The 16,785-nt window shown below is 45.2% G+C and overlaps 1 protein-coding gene across 2 annotated transcripts in view; it reads left to right on the top strand.

Annotated features, from left to right (window-relative positions):
* Positions 1-16,581, top strand: part of KIFAP3 (kinesin associated protein 3) — a 67,576-nt gene extending 50,995 nt beyond the window's left edge. For both annotated transcript variants that reach the window (XM_063165243.1, XM_063165242.1), the window contains exon 20: positions 15,257-16,581. In XM_063165243.1, the coding sequence (XP_063021313.1) occupies positions 15,257-15,365 (109 nt within the window). In that variant the 3' untranslated portion in view covers positions 15,366-16,581. The remainder of the gene's footprint in view (positions 1-15,256) is intronic.
* The last annotated feature ends 204 nt before the right edge of the window (positions 16,582-16,785 follow it).

The raw sequence follows: 16,785 nt of genomic DNA, 5'->3' as shown, positions 1-16,785 counted from the left end.
CATTTTTCTGATAGTGCCACCCTGGGAAATGCTCTGTTTCTGGGGATCTAGCCTGTGTGTTCTGCAGCTTCTGTTTACAGCTCTTATCCATGAACTATATTCTTAGTGCTGTTGTACTGTTACCTATGAGGCCTATAAATAGAATTATTTCAGAATGTTACATCCACAGGAGCAGTGATAAAGCCCATAAACAGCATCTCTTGTTTTCCTCAAAGGTTTGGAGCATAATGCAGACAGATTGTAAGGTATGTTTTCCATTCAGCAGAAAAGATGTGGCTGAGGAGGTTGTTTTGACAGCTTCTATCCAGGTTTTTTTAATTGGCTAGGAAAAGACTTTTATGATTAGATTACCAGCTTTGAATCATCTTTCTCTCTTTCAGGAGCAGATGTGCATTAGGCATAGATTTGAAATTTTCATCTGTTATTAAAATCTGAATTCAAGGTTTCTGGTTCTGATAAGGCTTAATATTGAGTGAAAGTTTTATGATTGTGGCAAACAAAAATCCCTCACCTTTGGCTGATGTGATGACAGCTTAGTGTCTGAGCTGCAGGGGATAAGGAGCAGCTGAAAGACATCTTCCAGAATCTATGGTCATTCATCAAATTTTAATCACCTTCTGGAGACTAATTACTTTCTTAGGACACAAACATAATAGTGATGGCTAAATACCTTATAATAGAGATAGCCACAGTATTTTTCTTGCCCCTTGGGGAAGAGGCAACTTCTTAACCTTTCCCAGCTACAGCCAGGTAATGGTACAAACTCTGAGTGCAAAAGCCAATTTTTGGTTAATATCCTCAACAGAGCTCTCAAATCTTCTCAGTCTGTAGCTTTGAAAAGATTAATAGTTAGGAATGCTAGAGCTGGCCAGAACTCTTTTTTTTTTTTTTTTTTTTTTTTTTTTTTTTTTTTTTTTTTTTTTTTCCCCTGAGGAAGTTTTTCACCAGCACAGGATCGTTTAACCTTGTTGTAAAATGCAGCAGAGCTGCCATTGCTCAAGCTCATTTTCCCTGAGACAAGGCCTTGCTGTGTGTGCTGTTCCCAGCAGCAGTGTTCATGTGCACTCCCAGCTCTTCCCAGCACAGATCTGACTGAGGCTTCTTCCCAGGAAGCACTGAGGTTTGGCATGTCAGGCACAGCCAGTTTTATGGGCTGACTGCATGTCTCTGTCCTTGGTGGGACATCTTTCCTCTGCCTGGATTTACAGCCTGAAGCTGTGCCTGCATGTCTTGTTTTTGCCATGGCAGGTCACTGGGATGTTCTGGCAGCTCAGTGCCTGCAGCCAGGCCCTGCTCTGTGCTCCCCCAGGGAAGCTGTGGCTGCTCTTGGCAAATTCCAGGCTGCACAGCCAGCCTCTTGTGTCTGGCCTTGATGGAAACCTGGCCACAGCTCCTGGTGCTCCAGCACTCTCAGTGGGACTTGGCTCATCTGGAGCTGAGCTAAGCATGTGTGATGTCTGCATGTGCTGCAAGGCCACACTGAGTGGCAAGAATGCTCCTGTCCATGGCCTTTTTTCACTTGGAAACCTGGCAGCTTTCATGGTGGAACAACCCAGAGCTGTAGCCTTTCACTGCCATTGATTGCTGCACTGTGGTGTGAATTCCCAGCTGGGGCAGCTACAGGAACTGCAAATGTGCACTTTGTGATGGTTATCAAAATACTTCTAAATTATTGTACCTGTAACTTGATCCTACTTTGACATCTAGAGCTATCTTCCATATAGATCCTCATCTTCAATTAGATTTACTGAAGGAAAGGGCTGAAGGAATTGGTGATCCTGGTCACCCTGCCAGGGAGTGTGTCTCATCCACCCTCTGTTTTCAGTCAAGTTCAGCACAGTTTATTTAGAAGCTGGAACATTCCCTTTCCAGCCTTTCAGGAGGTAAGAACCATCTTGCAGGCTGTCTCTGAGGGTGACAACCCACTCTGATAGCAGACAGCAGCAGGGATCAGTGACAGAACAAATTATTCCATGCTCCTTTAGACAAAAAATGTTCCCATACTCTGTGCTGAGAGTACTCACATCTCTCTCCTCCCCATTTGAACAGTCAGTGATGCTTCCCTGTCTTAGAGGTGGACATACAGTGAGTATAAAATCTTTTAATTAATGGAAAGAAAACCTGAAAGTGTATAAATTACTATTACAAGATGATTCTACTTTGAACCATTTTATCATAATGATATTTCTTACAGCTCTGGGCAGAATTTCTTCTTTTCCATAGTTAAACCTTATTTTAAAAACAAAACCCAACTTAGTTGCTTTTGCAATATGTTCAGCAGAGTTGTACTCTGCTTCTGCCATTTGGACACTATTTAATTTGCATTTCCCAGGAGAATTAAATTAGGTTTTATTAGTAAATTGGGCCTATAACCTTGCAGGCAGGTTTTATTAGTTTATCACACATCAGTATTAGCAAATTGTAAATCCCACTGAAAGGAATTTGAAAAGGCCTTAAAGAAAAGCCCAGAACCAATGAAGTTCCTGGACACAAATAAGGGAGTTTATTTTGGTTGGTTCATGTATTTTTCTTTTAATCCCACAAAAATCTGTTAGTGGCAGCAGAGTCACCTTTTTATCATATTCTGTTACCCTAACTGTGCCTACATGTTTAGTTTTATAGAAGTTAAAGGCACTGACTATTCCTGGGGACCTGGCAGAGATGTTTTGTTCCTCAGTGTCTTTGCAGGTGCTACATATTCCTACATACAAGAATTGAGATTTTACATCTAAAGAAATGTGAGAAGGAAGTGGGAACTGCTGCCTTTTGGAGGGTTTTGGTCACAGTCTGGGACAAGCTTATTGAAAGAGTTCACTTGTCTGCTCCAGGTAGCTAAAATGACCCAAAATTCACTGTGTAGTTATTCCCCTTCAGCACTGACATGTGGCAGTGGTGCTTCCAGAACAGGAAGGCTTCATTGCTGAGAGCTTTTGAATGAGAGCTGCAATTTCTCAGTACTAAACTAGAGCTCTCTGTCCTTTTCTGGGTTGGTTTGGGGTTTTTTTGGTAGTGGTCATATTCCTGCTAGCTGTCACTTCATTATTTTTTCACACTGTCTTCTCAAAGCCTTGTTTATAGAAGTGCTGCAGCCTGATCATATAATCCAGTTTAGGTGTCACTAACAAGTGTCTGACCAAATTCTGCTGTTATGCTGTGGGCACTTAGTGGAGCATTTTTGAAGACAGGAGTCTGATTATTCCAGAGTATGAAGATTTTACCCTGTGGCAATTCATCAATGTGATTTTCCCACAGTTTGGAGAACTTTTGCACCACGGAAAGATTAGGGCTGTAATTGAGGAATATCCATAAAAGGACAATATTATTCACATCCAATATTTGATCTAGAACAACTTTTGAATGTACTTGTGTGTTCCATTTGTTGTCACCGTGTTTTTAGCATGAGGAGAGCTCTCCATGAGCTCTCCATGTATCCCCCACACAAAGACAATGCTCACAGACCCTGAGAGCTGACAGCCAAGGTGGGCAGGGAAGCACAGGTGAGGTGGAGGTGAGGGAAGGGAGGGAGAAGGGCAGGGAGAAAGGAGGAGAAGGGAAGGGAGGGAGAAGGGCAGTTCCTCCTGAAGACTCAGGAGCCAGGGATGGGACAGGAGAAGGGCAGCTCCTCCTGAAGATTCAGGAGCCAGGGATGGAGCAGGAGAAGGGCAGTTCCGCCTGGAGGTTCAGTTACCAGGGATGGAGCAGTGAAGGGCAGTTCCTCCTGGAGGTTCAGGTGCCAGGGATGGGACAGGAGAAGGGCAGTTCCTCCACAGTCAGGTGTCAGGGATGGGACAGGAGAAGGGCAGTTCCTCCTGGAGGTTCAGGTGCCACATCTGGAGCAGGAGAAGGGCAGTTCCTGCAGAGTCAGGTGCCAGATCTGGAGCAGAAGGGCAGTTCCTCCTGGAGATTGAGGTGCCAGGGATGGAGCAGGAGAAGGGCAGTTCCTCCTGGAGATTGAGGTGCCAGGGATGGAGCAGGAGAAGGGCAGCTCCTCCTGCAGTCAGGTGCCACATCTGGAGCAGGAGAAGGGCAGTTCCTCCACAGTCAGGTGCCACATCTGGAGCAGGAGAAGGGCAGTTCCTCCACAGTCAGGTGCCACATCTGGAGCAGGAGAAGGGCAGTTCCTCCTGGAGATTCAGGTGCCAGGGATGGAGCAGGGCAGGGCTCTCCTGATTCCTCCCACAGTGACCAGACCACACCATCTCACCAAGGTGTGTGGTCTGGAGCTGGCAAGGATCAGGTTGCCCTTGTTTCATTTACTGTAAGAGAGGTTTAATTGCTCCAACAATTGCAGCAGTATGGGAGAGATGAAATAGCTTGCTGGGGAATATTTTAACAGTGTTAAAATAGCAGAGTTTTTTCAGCAAGTTGCAGATGCTGTTTGGGGAGAGAATAAGTATTGAGGTTTTAAAGCACTTCAGCTCTTTTGGAATACAGGATACTTGGGCCTCTTTTACTTGCAGTCACTTTTTTTTTTTACATTTTTTTAGTTGCTTTTAATTTTATTATATTCCACCTGCAGTTGGCCTCATTTAACCATCATAGTTTAGGTGGCTATTAAGAATTTTAAAAGAATACCCAAATGCTGTAGCAGTGAGCTCAAGTCCTTTGGAATGTTTTACCAAAAAATCCCCCAAACCTGGGCCTGTCTCTTCTGAAATGTAACATTAATTAATTCCCACGTTCTGTCTGCTGCTCAGTCCCTCCAGATGTGCTACTAGGAATAGACTGGCTCCCTGCTTACAAGCCAGCTGGGCTCTGTAAACTGATTTGCACTTATATTAAACAATAAGTGAACAGAATGAGGAAGAGTTATTAAAGCAAATGTACATTGCTTATAAATCTCAAAGTAAAATATTAAAATGCAGTAAAGGGGAATGGAATGTGCAAATGAAGACCTGCTTGTTTTTAATGAGTTTAGTTGTGACCTTCTTGATTTCAACCAAAAGAAAAGAATTTTATTTTTCTCTTTAAAAATAAAAAAAAAAAAGAAAAAGAAACTATAAAACTGCTTACAGAAGTATCTGAGACAAAAACAAGGAAATATAATGTTCTAAACTTGACTGGTCCAAACCACTCAAGCTGCTGTGACAGCTCATAAAACTGAGAGTAGTTTTTAACTGGACTCTGTTTTACATTGCCAGAGTGAATTTTCCTTGCAGGAAGTAGCCAGAAGGTTTATTTAGTTTCCAGACTGCTGCTTTGATCTTTCCATTCTGTCACTTCTCAGGTTACATAGCCCTTTTTCACTGCAGTAAATCTGCAACAGTTAATGAGAATAAAATTTCCTCCTTCTCACTGATCACATGCTGTTAAATGCCAAACCACAGCCAGCAGCATATTTGCAGAATTCGGCTGCACTGTACAAAAACAGCACAATCAGTTTAATCTTGTTGGTTTTGTAATTCATTTTATTGAGCTTTCCTTTTTCAAGTGACCTATTTTATCAAGACAAGTGGTTGCAAGGCCAGATCTGGAAGAAAGATTTAAAACTGTAATAAAGTGAGGGGTGTTTTGTGTGCTGGGTTTAAGCATGCTCACAGGATTCAAAATTAAACTTAAAATGAGGAGTTTTAAAAAGGCCCATATATCAGTGGGATATTTCTTGTGGTTATTATCTGAACTGAACATGTGCTCTGAGCAAGTCTCTAGCATAAAAATTAATATATCAAATTAATTTCTTTGCCAAATACTTAGAATTGTTTTGATTCTAAAATTTTATTCTGATTCTGTGTTTATCAGTCTCAACCATCCAACTCCAAAGACTGACCCACCCTTTTCCCTCTGGAAAACCAAGATGATAGGTTTTTAACTCTGAGATTTGAAAAAAATAATAAATGGGCCTACAAATTTTATTTGCCTTTGGGATTTTGAGCTTTTAAAATTTTTTTTCCAGTACTCCCTGATCAACCTTTTTGGTCTGGAGACATTTGATTTTTAATTTTTTTGAGTTTTTTATATATAATAATGCTACTCCAAGATATAGATCTCCAAGAACACATTCCTTGTATTTGTATCTGCCTTGTTTCCTGGTATATCCAATGTTATTCCTAAGGAAAAAGAAAATTAGTGAGAGACACTGAGATTTATTTTCTTCTTGATTTTCACTAAAATCTTTGCTGATTGGGATAGACCTCAACAAGATTTCACTAGGGCCCTGTGCTGATATATATAAAAGTGCTTGAAATCAGGACAATCCTCTGTGGTGGTAAAATAATATTGAAAGTTTCTTCATCAGTAGTAACACTGCAACTGCATTTGCTGTGAGTGCTGGAGCGAGCGCTGCAAATCCCCCAGCAATGTTCACTTTCAGAAAGGCTTTGAAAGCTTTTATTGGCTGCAGCTGGAAGGCAGAGCAGAACAGATTTCTTGACTCTCCCTCCCTCCTTCCCTCCAGCATCTGGATCCTCATCCCCACTGGGCTGCCCTGCAGACAGCTCGGTGTCACCAGTGCCCTGTGGCCTTGCTTTGGTGCACAACAGGGAACTTCTGTCACCATTTGTGTTCGTGGACAGAACTGAGTGGCTGTGCTTGGGCTCGAGGAGTTTGTATAAACATTTAAAGGGAAAATTCTCCACCAAAAAGCTGCATTTTTGCTTCAGCTGCTTGTCTCTGAGGTCATTTTCAGTGAGCTGCTCTGCAAGGAAGCAAGGAACAGTTCATGTGTGGAAATGGGAAGGCTGGTGGAAGCTGGAGCAGATCCTGATGTGGGCAGTAACACCAGTCATCTCTGTGAACCTTCATCTTATTCTGCTCAGGCATTTTCCTGAAGCTTTCTGTCCCCAGCCTGGCACTGAGCTTGCTGGAGGCAATTGAAAGAGAGGTGTGAAAGCTCCCCAAGCCAGGCCTAGCCCTAGTTCAGATTAAGGCAATATTCTCTTCAGTTTATGGAGTTGACACTTTGGACTGTGCAAGCAGAGAGGGGGAGGAAAGGACATCTTGCTTTTTACTGCCTGTTCCTTGGGGCTTTTTTATTTGATTTAGTTCTTAATTAATTCTTAAGAAATGGATGTATCTAATCAGTGGGTTTGGACAGTTGTTGAGCCAAGAGGACAGGAGATGTTTCTGTCATGCTTGGAATGGAAAACCAGAGCTCTTGATTTCCGTTCCAGCTCTGTCTGTGCACTTGACCTTTTAAGAAATCCTGTAGAGAATGGCTGAGCAATTCCCTGTCTGTGTGGCAGAGCTGTGAGCCTGGCTGCAGGATTGCTGCAGGAGCTCTCCTGCTGCCCTTCACAGGAGCAACCTGGCTGCAGGACACAACTGCAGCCTTTGAGCTGCTGTTCTGCCCCCCAGCTCTGCTGGGGATTGGTTGCTTTTCTAGCAGAGCACAGATAATCTTTCTTACTAAAGCCTTTTCTGTCTGTGTCAGTCTAACTTGAGTCTTCTCATTACTCTAGTTTGTCATTTGGCTGTCTTTAATGTCTGGGGTGTTTTCTCTTCCAATACTCCAGTGGGAAACTGAGGTCACGGAGAAAAGGAGCAGCTTGTCCAGGATCACACAGCAGGTAACTGACAGAGCAAGAAACTGAGGCCAAATCCCAGGCTGTGTTTGCAGAGCAGGGATGGCAGCAGCTACAGCTTTCAAGCAAGGCTCACACTGAATTTGGCTAAGCAAGGTCATTTGGTTTTGGTTCAGTGCTTTCTTACTATTCAGTTGGGAAATAATTTTTTTTAATGCTGCCTCCCCCCAGTGAATTTTGGCGTGGTTATTGCTTGGTGCATAGCTGGAGCCTGACACAGAAGACACTGCTCATTTCTCCACCATTGTCAGCTTTCCATTTGTTTGTAATTAAATGGCAGAAACAGCAGTATTGTGCTGAGATACAACTGGGCAACGAGTCCAGAAGCAATTGGAAACTTGAAGTCATTAAGCAGACTGAAGAAAGCTGGATCACATGGAAGGAGAGACATGATCATATCCATAAAAGCTGTCTTATGATGCATGAGGGAGCTAAAGTATTATTGCACAGGTTCATTTGGATATTTTCTGTCTTATGAGCAGGTACAATATTACTGTTTAAGGGATATTAATGCTAATGTAGAGATGGACTTGGGTGATTGATGCAGTGGGCACAGTCACAGACACTGCCACAAAACTCCCCTCCCATTTGAGCTTGAAGAATAAAAAGCATGAAAACAAAAAGCTTCACAGATAGGGGAGAACAACTTGGGGTCATGAGAGGCAGAATTTAGGAGATTTGTGGTTTATAGTTTAACGTCATTACCAGCAGTGGGGCAATCTACAGTTACAAGACATTATATAAAGAAACATTGTTTTTTCCTCAGGCTTCTCAGTTGTATGGAGTTTCTCCATAACCCATGGTCTGTGCTCTTGCTCTGAAGGACAGAAAATTTATGGTCAGTGAAGGGAAACCAGAATTAACTGGCTTGTAGGAGGAAATGGGATCATCATCTCAATCCCTGGATTTAAAGCAAGGGCAGAAGGAACAGGCCTGTGTCCCTTTGTGATGCCCTTCACCTGCCATGGCTGCTGTTGGCAGAATGGGGTCCCACCCAGCACTCAGCTGCCAGGGAATGACAGCAGAAAGGCCACAGAGTCCATGGCTTCAGGAGCTCTGAGCCTTGGCTCACTTGTGAAGGTTCTTGGTACCTGCAGAGGGTTGGCTGAATGTGTCAGACCTGCAGGCAGCTTTGGAAGCTGGAGTCTGTGTGTGTTCTGGGGGATTCCAAACCATTTCCCACCTGCACACAGTGCCTTAATCCCTGCTTGTGCACTGGGTCAGGGCTGGGTGCCCCAGCTCCCCCTGCCTCTCCATGCAGAGGAAACCTCAGGAGAGAGGGAGGAAGGGAGGGAGGGAGCTGCAGCATTCACCAGCCATTCTGCTGATGGGGCTGAGCATCCCCTTTGTGATTGCCCTGCAGTCCTTGTCTCACACCAGCTCTCATCAACACTTCAGGAACAAACAAAAACACTGAGATGAGGGAAAAAACACAGCCTTTGCTGCTGGCAAACTTGTGTGTTGTTGGCAAGAGTTCTGATCAGTGAGCTGCACCTCATTTGTACAGGTTATAATGCTGTGCTTGTCTGGAGATTAGAGACTGCTGTGCCACTCCCATGGCTCTGGCACCTCCTGAGGGGAAGCACAGCCCCAGTGCTCATCAGAACATGATTTGTTTTGTCTGCTACACACAGGAATCAATCCAGCATTGTGCAATACAGGGGTTCGTGGCATCAGAGTTTATAAGGGAATGGGATGGGAACTGTGCTGTCATGCATCAGTGGGTTCCTGGAACAGAAAATGTAGGACTTCAGTGATGTGCTGCTGAAATTCTGAGGTGGGGATGGCTTGGGAGTGAAAACTGATTTTTAGGAACAATAATAGCCAGGGTATAGATGGAGAAGGTACAGAGGAAACAGTGGGACTGCTGTGAACTGTACTGATACCAGGCTTCTGAAAGATGCTCAGAACTCCTCTGGTTCTAACCCCTTTCTCTGATCCTCAAGAGGAGTTTTGGAGAGCTGCAGGTGTGATCAGAGGTGCCACATGTGTCAGCAGAGGCTGCCTGTTTGCACCTGCATGGAAACCTCCTGGCAGCTCACTAGAGCATTGGAGAGCTTTGGGGGTGAGTCCTTCACTGGGATTATTGGTAGGGCTGCTGTTGAGCTGAGAGTTGCAGGTAGTGTTTGGCTGGTCTGAGCATCTACATAATTAAAAATATATAGATTTTAAAAAAATAGGTTTTATTTTTAATCAGCTTATATATCTTGTATCCCCACTGAGTAGCTGAGAGCCTCTGAGACATGAGGGCTTGTTGATGCAGAGTAAGGAGGGAGGACTGACAGGGTTTTAGAAGCAGTTTAGAATGAAAAAATTAGGGATGAAATCTTGGCTCTGGTGGAAGCACTCTGTGTTTAGCTTGCAGTTCATTTTCAGGGAGCAGTGATTGCAGGATGCCTTAATTTTGGGCAGAAACAAATAAAATTGTGTCCCTAAAGTGTGAGCTCCTAAACTGATATTTCACCCTCAAAGGCTTTTCCAGAGCCACTGTCACACAGGCAGTGACAGTCTGGTACAGTGTGTGCCAAACTGCTTCAGACCTGCTTCCCAGGCAGTTCTTCCTGCTGGGACCACTCCAAATCCATGTATCCTACTGGGGGCTTTCAGCTGGATTTCAGGTGTTTACTTTTGACCAAGAATCTCCCCAGTGATGCTGGACTTTTCTTTCTGAGGAATTAGTACCTGGGAATTAGGCTGTGGTTTGAGCTCCCCCTGTCAGCAGCAGCACTGCTCCCAGTGTGAGCACTGGTGTGGACAGGGTGGAGGTGTGCAGTGCCATGGTCACTCTGCACCCTGGTGTTAATTACTCAGCTGTTAATTACCCAGCTCTCCTGATACCCTGCCCTGGGGAGGAGCACAGACACTTGGAAGGAAACCCCAGCAGAGGATTCCCCATGGAGTGCTCCCTGTGGGAGCCTGCTGAGCCTTGCACACATCCATGAATTCTGCCTAGTTCAGAAGGGTTCTGTGGATGCAGCAGCATGCTGGCTGCCATTTCCTGCTGGGAGACAGGACACAACTGCTCTTTACACCTTGAATGCTGTCAGGGCACCTAACATCCTACATGGGTATATGAATTTGGATGCTCTGAAGCATCAATAAGCAGGGCTGTTCAGAAATCTCTCCTCACTCATGCACATCAGGAACGTTTTCCTCTTCAGCATGTGTTCCTCAGTTCCCTAGCAGTACAAGCAAATTGGAAAGTTCAGCTGTCATTTGGGGAAGGTCATAGATCACACTAGCAGCCTGAGTAATCCAAGAGGTTTTAAGTATCACAGCATTTAGTTTAAAGTGAAATTTGCTCTGACAGGGGCTGGCAGACCAATAGGAAAAAGAAATATTTGTGCTTGGAGAAGTGCATGTGTAGAGACCTCGAGTATAACTGATGGCTGGAAGTGATTTCAGTCTAAAAAAAACAAATCATTAAGAGAGTGCATAGGGGTAAAATACACAGTTCATATTTTAAAGGATCTCAAAATGAACCAGCAACTGAGGTTAGCAGTACACAGTAATTAGCTGGGCTGTTCACTGTTTAACTCTGTGAGCCCCAGGCGTGGGGCTGAGCTCTGCACAAGAGCAGGGCTGTGCTGAGAGCCAGGGCTGCCTGCAGTGCCTGCAGCCTGAGCTGCAGCTGAGCCTGCTCTGCTGCTCTGCCATCCAAACCACCCCACAGCTGCAGGGCTGCATGCACTTCTGCCTGCCCAGATACATAGCAGTGAGCACTGGGAGGAAAAATACCAACTCAGGCATGAGTATTGTTGCCCCAATGGACAATTATGTGTCCCTTTCTTGGTGACTTTCCTCTCCTGCATAAACTCTACCACTATATTAGCATCCCAGCAAGAATAATCATCCTTGTGAGGACTGAGTCAAAATATCATTATTATGAGAGACAGGCTTGGTTCTTGCACTGAATTTCCTGGTGGATGCTGTAGCATAAACCAACAATGTTTTTCCTAGGAGCAGGTCTTGAGGTTGATTGCTGGTATAAATCTGAGCACACATGGCACAGATCGTGATCTCAGGCCAGTCGTTATCCAGCAAGTGTTTACAGCCACAGAGCTGCCATCTCTGCTGGCTCTCCCCTTGTGCTGTTGGCAGAGGGGGCAGGGATTCATCAGGACTTGTTTTTAAATCCATCCTCACCTCGGTGGGTTGTGCCCTTGGCCGGGCAGCCTCGGGAGCGAGCCAGGCTCTCTCTGCAGGCCCGTGTTGGCTCTGTGCTTGTCCCACCCTGTGTCACCTCCTGGGCTCAGGACCCTTCCCTTCAGCTCCCACAGCTCCCTGCTGCAGGCTGCCAGTGCAAACAATCCAGCAGGCAAAGCTGCTATGCTTCAAGAGCACTAATGTGCAAAACGAAGCCAGTTCTTTTCAAGCATGGTCAAGACTTCATTTACTTCAGGGAAATATTTCGATAGGAGGGAGTAGTGATTTGATCAAGGTGTTTTAATGTGATTTTCTGTGGTTGTTTCTGGTTTTTTGAGGGTTTTTTTTTCTGACTGTCCAAAGCAGTTATCAGCTGATCCATCTCTTCCAGTTTTCTTCAGGACACTAACATATGTCTGAACCATTTGGAAATAACTGATACTCCTCAAAGTTTAAACTCTCGGGATCTTTACCTAATTACTTACACATTTATAAAAAAAATATTAAAAACCTGATTTGTTGAGAATGTGATTGAAACCATATTTTCCCTGTTCTCGTTATCAGTTTAAATACATTTAGAAGCTCTTTGAGTGGGGATTACCGAGCTAGAAGTGGCTGGAAGAGCTCAGCCTGCAGGGATGGAGGCCCATTGCCACCGCGTGGCTCAGGGCGTTATTGCACCTCGCCCCCAAGCCCGTGGTGGTTCAGCTTGGGGTACAAAGGAGCTCGGGACAGGTTCCAGGCTCCTGCTTTTGATGTGTCCCTTTGCCACAGGAAACCTGAGGGTGGCACTGCTGTGAGCCTGGGTATGGCTGCTGCAAGCCCTGGGCAGCCACAGCCTCCTCACTCACCTGAGCATCATTCCACAATGAGCTTTGCAGGAATGCAAATAGGCCCTATTCTACCACACTTGTAATAAAAACTTATCCACAGCTAACCTTGTTACACTCACAGAAAACATCATGGAAAGATAAACCCAGAAAAGCATTTTCTGTTAAAATCGCTCTTCATTATAAATCAGCTGTAGATATTTTAAGGATCAAACAATGAAATTCCTCAGTTTAAAGGTAGCCTTTAAGGGTCCTGCTTCTCTGCAGTGTAACATCTCTGGTGTCACTGGGAATTTGTAGGAGCACAGCAGAACCAGAGCCTGCAGTCCCAATTCCCACTATGCCTCCCTCTAGTACATTAACTCATGGCACTGACAGTAACCCTGAAGGATTGGCATTGGTTTATAGAAGTTTGTTAAATGGTTTGTTTTCTGAAGTGCCAAACAAACTGGTCAGCTTCATGCTTGTCCTGGTTGGGTTGTTCACAAGAGTTTTGGGCCTGATATGGAGACTCTGCAGCCCAGGGCAGCCTGGGTGAGGTCTGTCTGTCTGTCTGTCTGTGCCTTTGCACACTGAAAGCAGTGACACAGGAGAGGCAGGGGCTGGCTGAGGTGACTGCTGGGTTTGGGGTTTCTGGAGATGAGAGATAAACACAAAGTAACCGGATTTCTCTTAATCCTCTCTTTAAGGAGTCTTTCAAAGCTTCAGGGCTGATAATGAGAAAGCTGTTGTTTGCCAGGTACAAAGGAGGCATCTGGGGAAGGTGCCTCAGAGGTCACCAGCTCATTTCCTAATGGGCTTGGAAAAGGGTAAGAGGGCTTTGGAGTGGGTACAGGCAGGAATGGGTGGTGAGAGGAATGCATTCACAGAGCTGTGCACCACTGCACGATCCACCAGGGCCCCTCTGCTGCTCTCTGCTGTGCTGAAGGGCTGCTCAGCCTGCAGGGTGGGGCTGAGGGCTCTGTGCAGGGCTGAGGAGATGGGTGCTGCCACTTCAGATACACTGGAAATGAAAAGCACTTTCAGCTCACAGCATTTCTCAAGGTATATCAAGTAAAACCGTGATTTATTTTTTTCTCTGTAGCTTGGCTGTTGATTGTGTCCCTTCTATCTCAGAGGACAAATCTCAGCCTCAGACCTTCCACCTTCACCTGACTATCAGGATATCCCATGAGTGAACTCATTTTCTGAGAAACCAGGCACGAGGGATCCTTTTCTAGGGCCTCACTGAGACACAATCCAAGGAAAGTGCCTTTGTGAGGACAGAGAGGGACATGGTCCCCCCCATGCAGCTGAGCCCTTTCAGCCCAACCAGTTGAGCTGTGCCAGCTTCTTGCAGAGCCAGGGCCTGGGGCCCACCCATTGTACATCTTCTGCAGGGGTCATTCTTTCCCAGCCTTGGCTCTTGCATAACCCATGTTCCATATGGATAATTGGCAGTAATGAGGTTCAGCTTTCCCCACTCCTAAAGCACTTTGCTTCTTTGTGTTTTGACAGTCTTCAGAGGGGAAGTTCGGCTCCTCTCAATGCATCTTTAGTCAGACAATAAATCAGGATCCTTTTCCATTTGTCCCCTACTGAAGGGGAAGCTAAGAAGTGACATAGCTATGAGTAGGCAGCAATCCAGTGTCTTTGGCAATCCTCATTTTTCCTCTACCTCCTGCATGAGTTATTGTTGAGCATGAAATATGTGCCACTTTTCCCTATGCAGTTCTTGTGTTTTAGTATCTAACTCATTGTTGTGGGACTTTTTAGGTGTAAAAAATGCTGTTTTACATGAGAAAATAATTACTCTGTCTCATTAGTACATAGCTTTTCAGTATGTGTTTAATTCCTTCTGCCATTTGGCTGCCACTCTTGTATCCCACCAGAAGCACCATCTTTCACCAGATATTCTCTCTTCTAGCTGGTGTTCTCCATGCACCTCAGAAATGGACTGAAGGCAGGGAAAGAGACTCCTCAGATGTGTGTGCAGGGCAGGGTTACAGCAGGTTTTGCCAGAGCCTGAAGGACATGGTAACTGTAATGTACACAGGGAGACACTGAGTCATGGAAGAAAGTGCTTGGCCAGTAAAGCTGTGAAAGGAGGGAAGAGAAGACTTTGGTCTCTCCTGGGATTCCTCTTGGACCTGAAAGCCTTTCCCTGACTGGAGTTGCACTGATGTCTCCACAGCATTTCATTTCCCACCAGGGAAATGGTGTCCAGAAGGGGAACACAGCTGGCAAAGTTTCCTCACAAAACCATCATGCCTTAGGATTTTAGCTGGTATATTTTTCATATATTTGCAATCCTGCAGTTCTTTAGTGTATAGCTCTATCTCCATATACAGTGCTGGCTACTGGCTTCACATTTTGGTCAGACACAATTCCTCTCCAGGCCTGGCAATCAAGGATGCCTCACTGCCTCAGGCCCTGAGAAATGGAAACAAAAGTGAGTTGGGGGGGAGCAAACTTGAGGTAAATGACTCCATTAGCTGAAGCTGTAATTGGAAGATTGGTCCATTTCCATATTGGGAATTAAACTTATAGAAGTGTGAAAATCTGTGATCCGTGGTCCATTTTTGGGTGTAGCCTCTGGGGGACTTGGTGTGTCCTAAATGCACCTGAAAGCCCTTCAATAAATAGAACTGCTGTTTCTTTTGTGTGACCTCTATTTTAGGCAAGCCCAAACGGGCACCAGCAGCACCTGCAGCTAGCAGCACTGCTGTTCCTCCCACGGCACACAGAGCTGTGCAGTTTCTCTCTCTCTCATTTCTGCAGCCTTGCAGTGGATGGCTTTGCCCCGAGCACGGCGGGTCCCGGGCGCCCCACGACCGCCTACGGCTACCGGCCAGAGGAGCCCTTCGTGTACGGCTACGGGGCACGGTGAGGGCCAGGCCCTGCTGCTCCTGCACGGCTGCACCCCAGCCTCCAGCACCTGTATCCTTTGCCATGTGTAGCTCCACTTAGCCTTCCTGGCTCTGTGTGTTTGTGACAGTGTTTAGCCTTGGGTTGCTTTTGTTGTTGTTGTTTTTGTACGGTGACTGCGACTTGAAAGCGGGAATTGGAAACTGCCGGACTGGAAAGTGTCACTTTATGTATATTAAGCTACTAATTTAATTTCTATTAAATAGAAAAACCTGTGTGGTCAGCAGTGGTGAATGTTGTTTCTAAGAGATGTTTTGTGGGTTTTACAAGGCACTTAAGAAGAGTGCTCCATGTGCAGCGTGTTTAACATGGACTGTTTCCCTCTCAGAACAGCACTGAGCCCCAGCATCTCCTGGCACTGCCCTGACACATAGTTTGGATCAAAGTCCAGTCCTGGTCACCACTTTAATAATGGAAAGATGGCACAGGTTCACTCCCCTGGAGCTTCAGACATTTACAGTCCATTTAAAATGCTTGAAAACACTTAAAATTAGAAACTACCCAAGAGAACATCTTTACTTACCCTAGTGTTTAAACAGAGCTCTGTGGGCTGAGAGAATACAGCCACATCCATCCTGAGGGCCAGCAAGAGCAAGAAACATTGTACCTTGGTTCAGAATCCAGAGCAGAGCCTTTACCCCAGCTGTTCTATCTGGAAACACAAATCCATCCTGTCCTGCTGGTTTCTGGGCTTTAAGCAGAATCAGGCCAGGACCCCTTCATGCTGCACTCCCAGTGTGGTGATTGTTTTGTGTCATGCTTTGAAACAACCTGCAAACAGAATTCAGGCTGAAGCTGTTCTTCAGCTGTGCATGCCCACTGTAACAGACAGCAGAAAGGGACGATAATGCCCCCTCTGCCACAGCTACCAAGGCAGCAATTCAGATTTTCACTTTTTAAAAGAAAAGTTACCTCTACCTCATCCTTTTTCTTTTGTTAATGCCTGTTGATTTGCAGATTTGTTTTTCTCCTTCTTCCTCTCTCCTTTTTGGCTTAAACAGAAAGTTGACTTTCATCAGGGGCTGATCCTACAAAACCAGTCACTAGTAATTCCATAAAACTGGGGTCTGTGCTGGGAAGGTGATCTTCAAAGGCATGGGATTGTTTGGGGAATCTGACAAACTCTTAGTCTTATACTTCAAAAATACCTTTGAAATAAAAATTGTTTTGAAACCCTGTGTTATCTTTCCAAAGTGTGCAAGTACTTTTATAAGCACTGTTACTCCCTGTGTTCCAAGCTGTATGACTGGAAATGAGTCTAAAATTAGCCATGGTATTTCAGAGCAGTTTTCAGCCTTTTCTCTGGGCTGGCCTTTTGTTCAGGGCTTCACCCACTGGAGGTAGATGGAAGAACAGCATTGCCAAAATTAGGCAGTATTTTT

Source organism: Melospiza melodia, chromosome 11 (genome assembly GCF_035770615.1).
Source record: "Melospiza melodia melodia isolate bMelMel2 chromosome 11, bMelMel2.pri, whole genome shotgun sequence".
In the NCBI taxonomy this organism is placed as follows: Eukaryota; Metazoa; Chordata; class Aves; order Passeriformes; family Passerellidae; genus Melospiza; species Melospiza melodia.
This window is presented reverse-complemented; position numbering and strand designations above follow the sequence as displayed.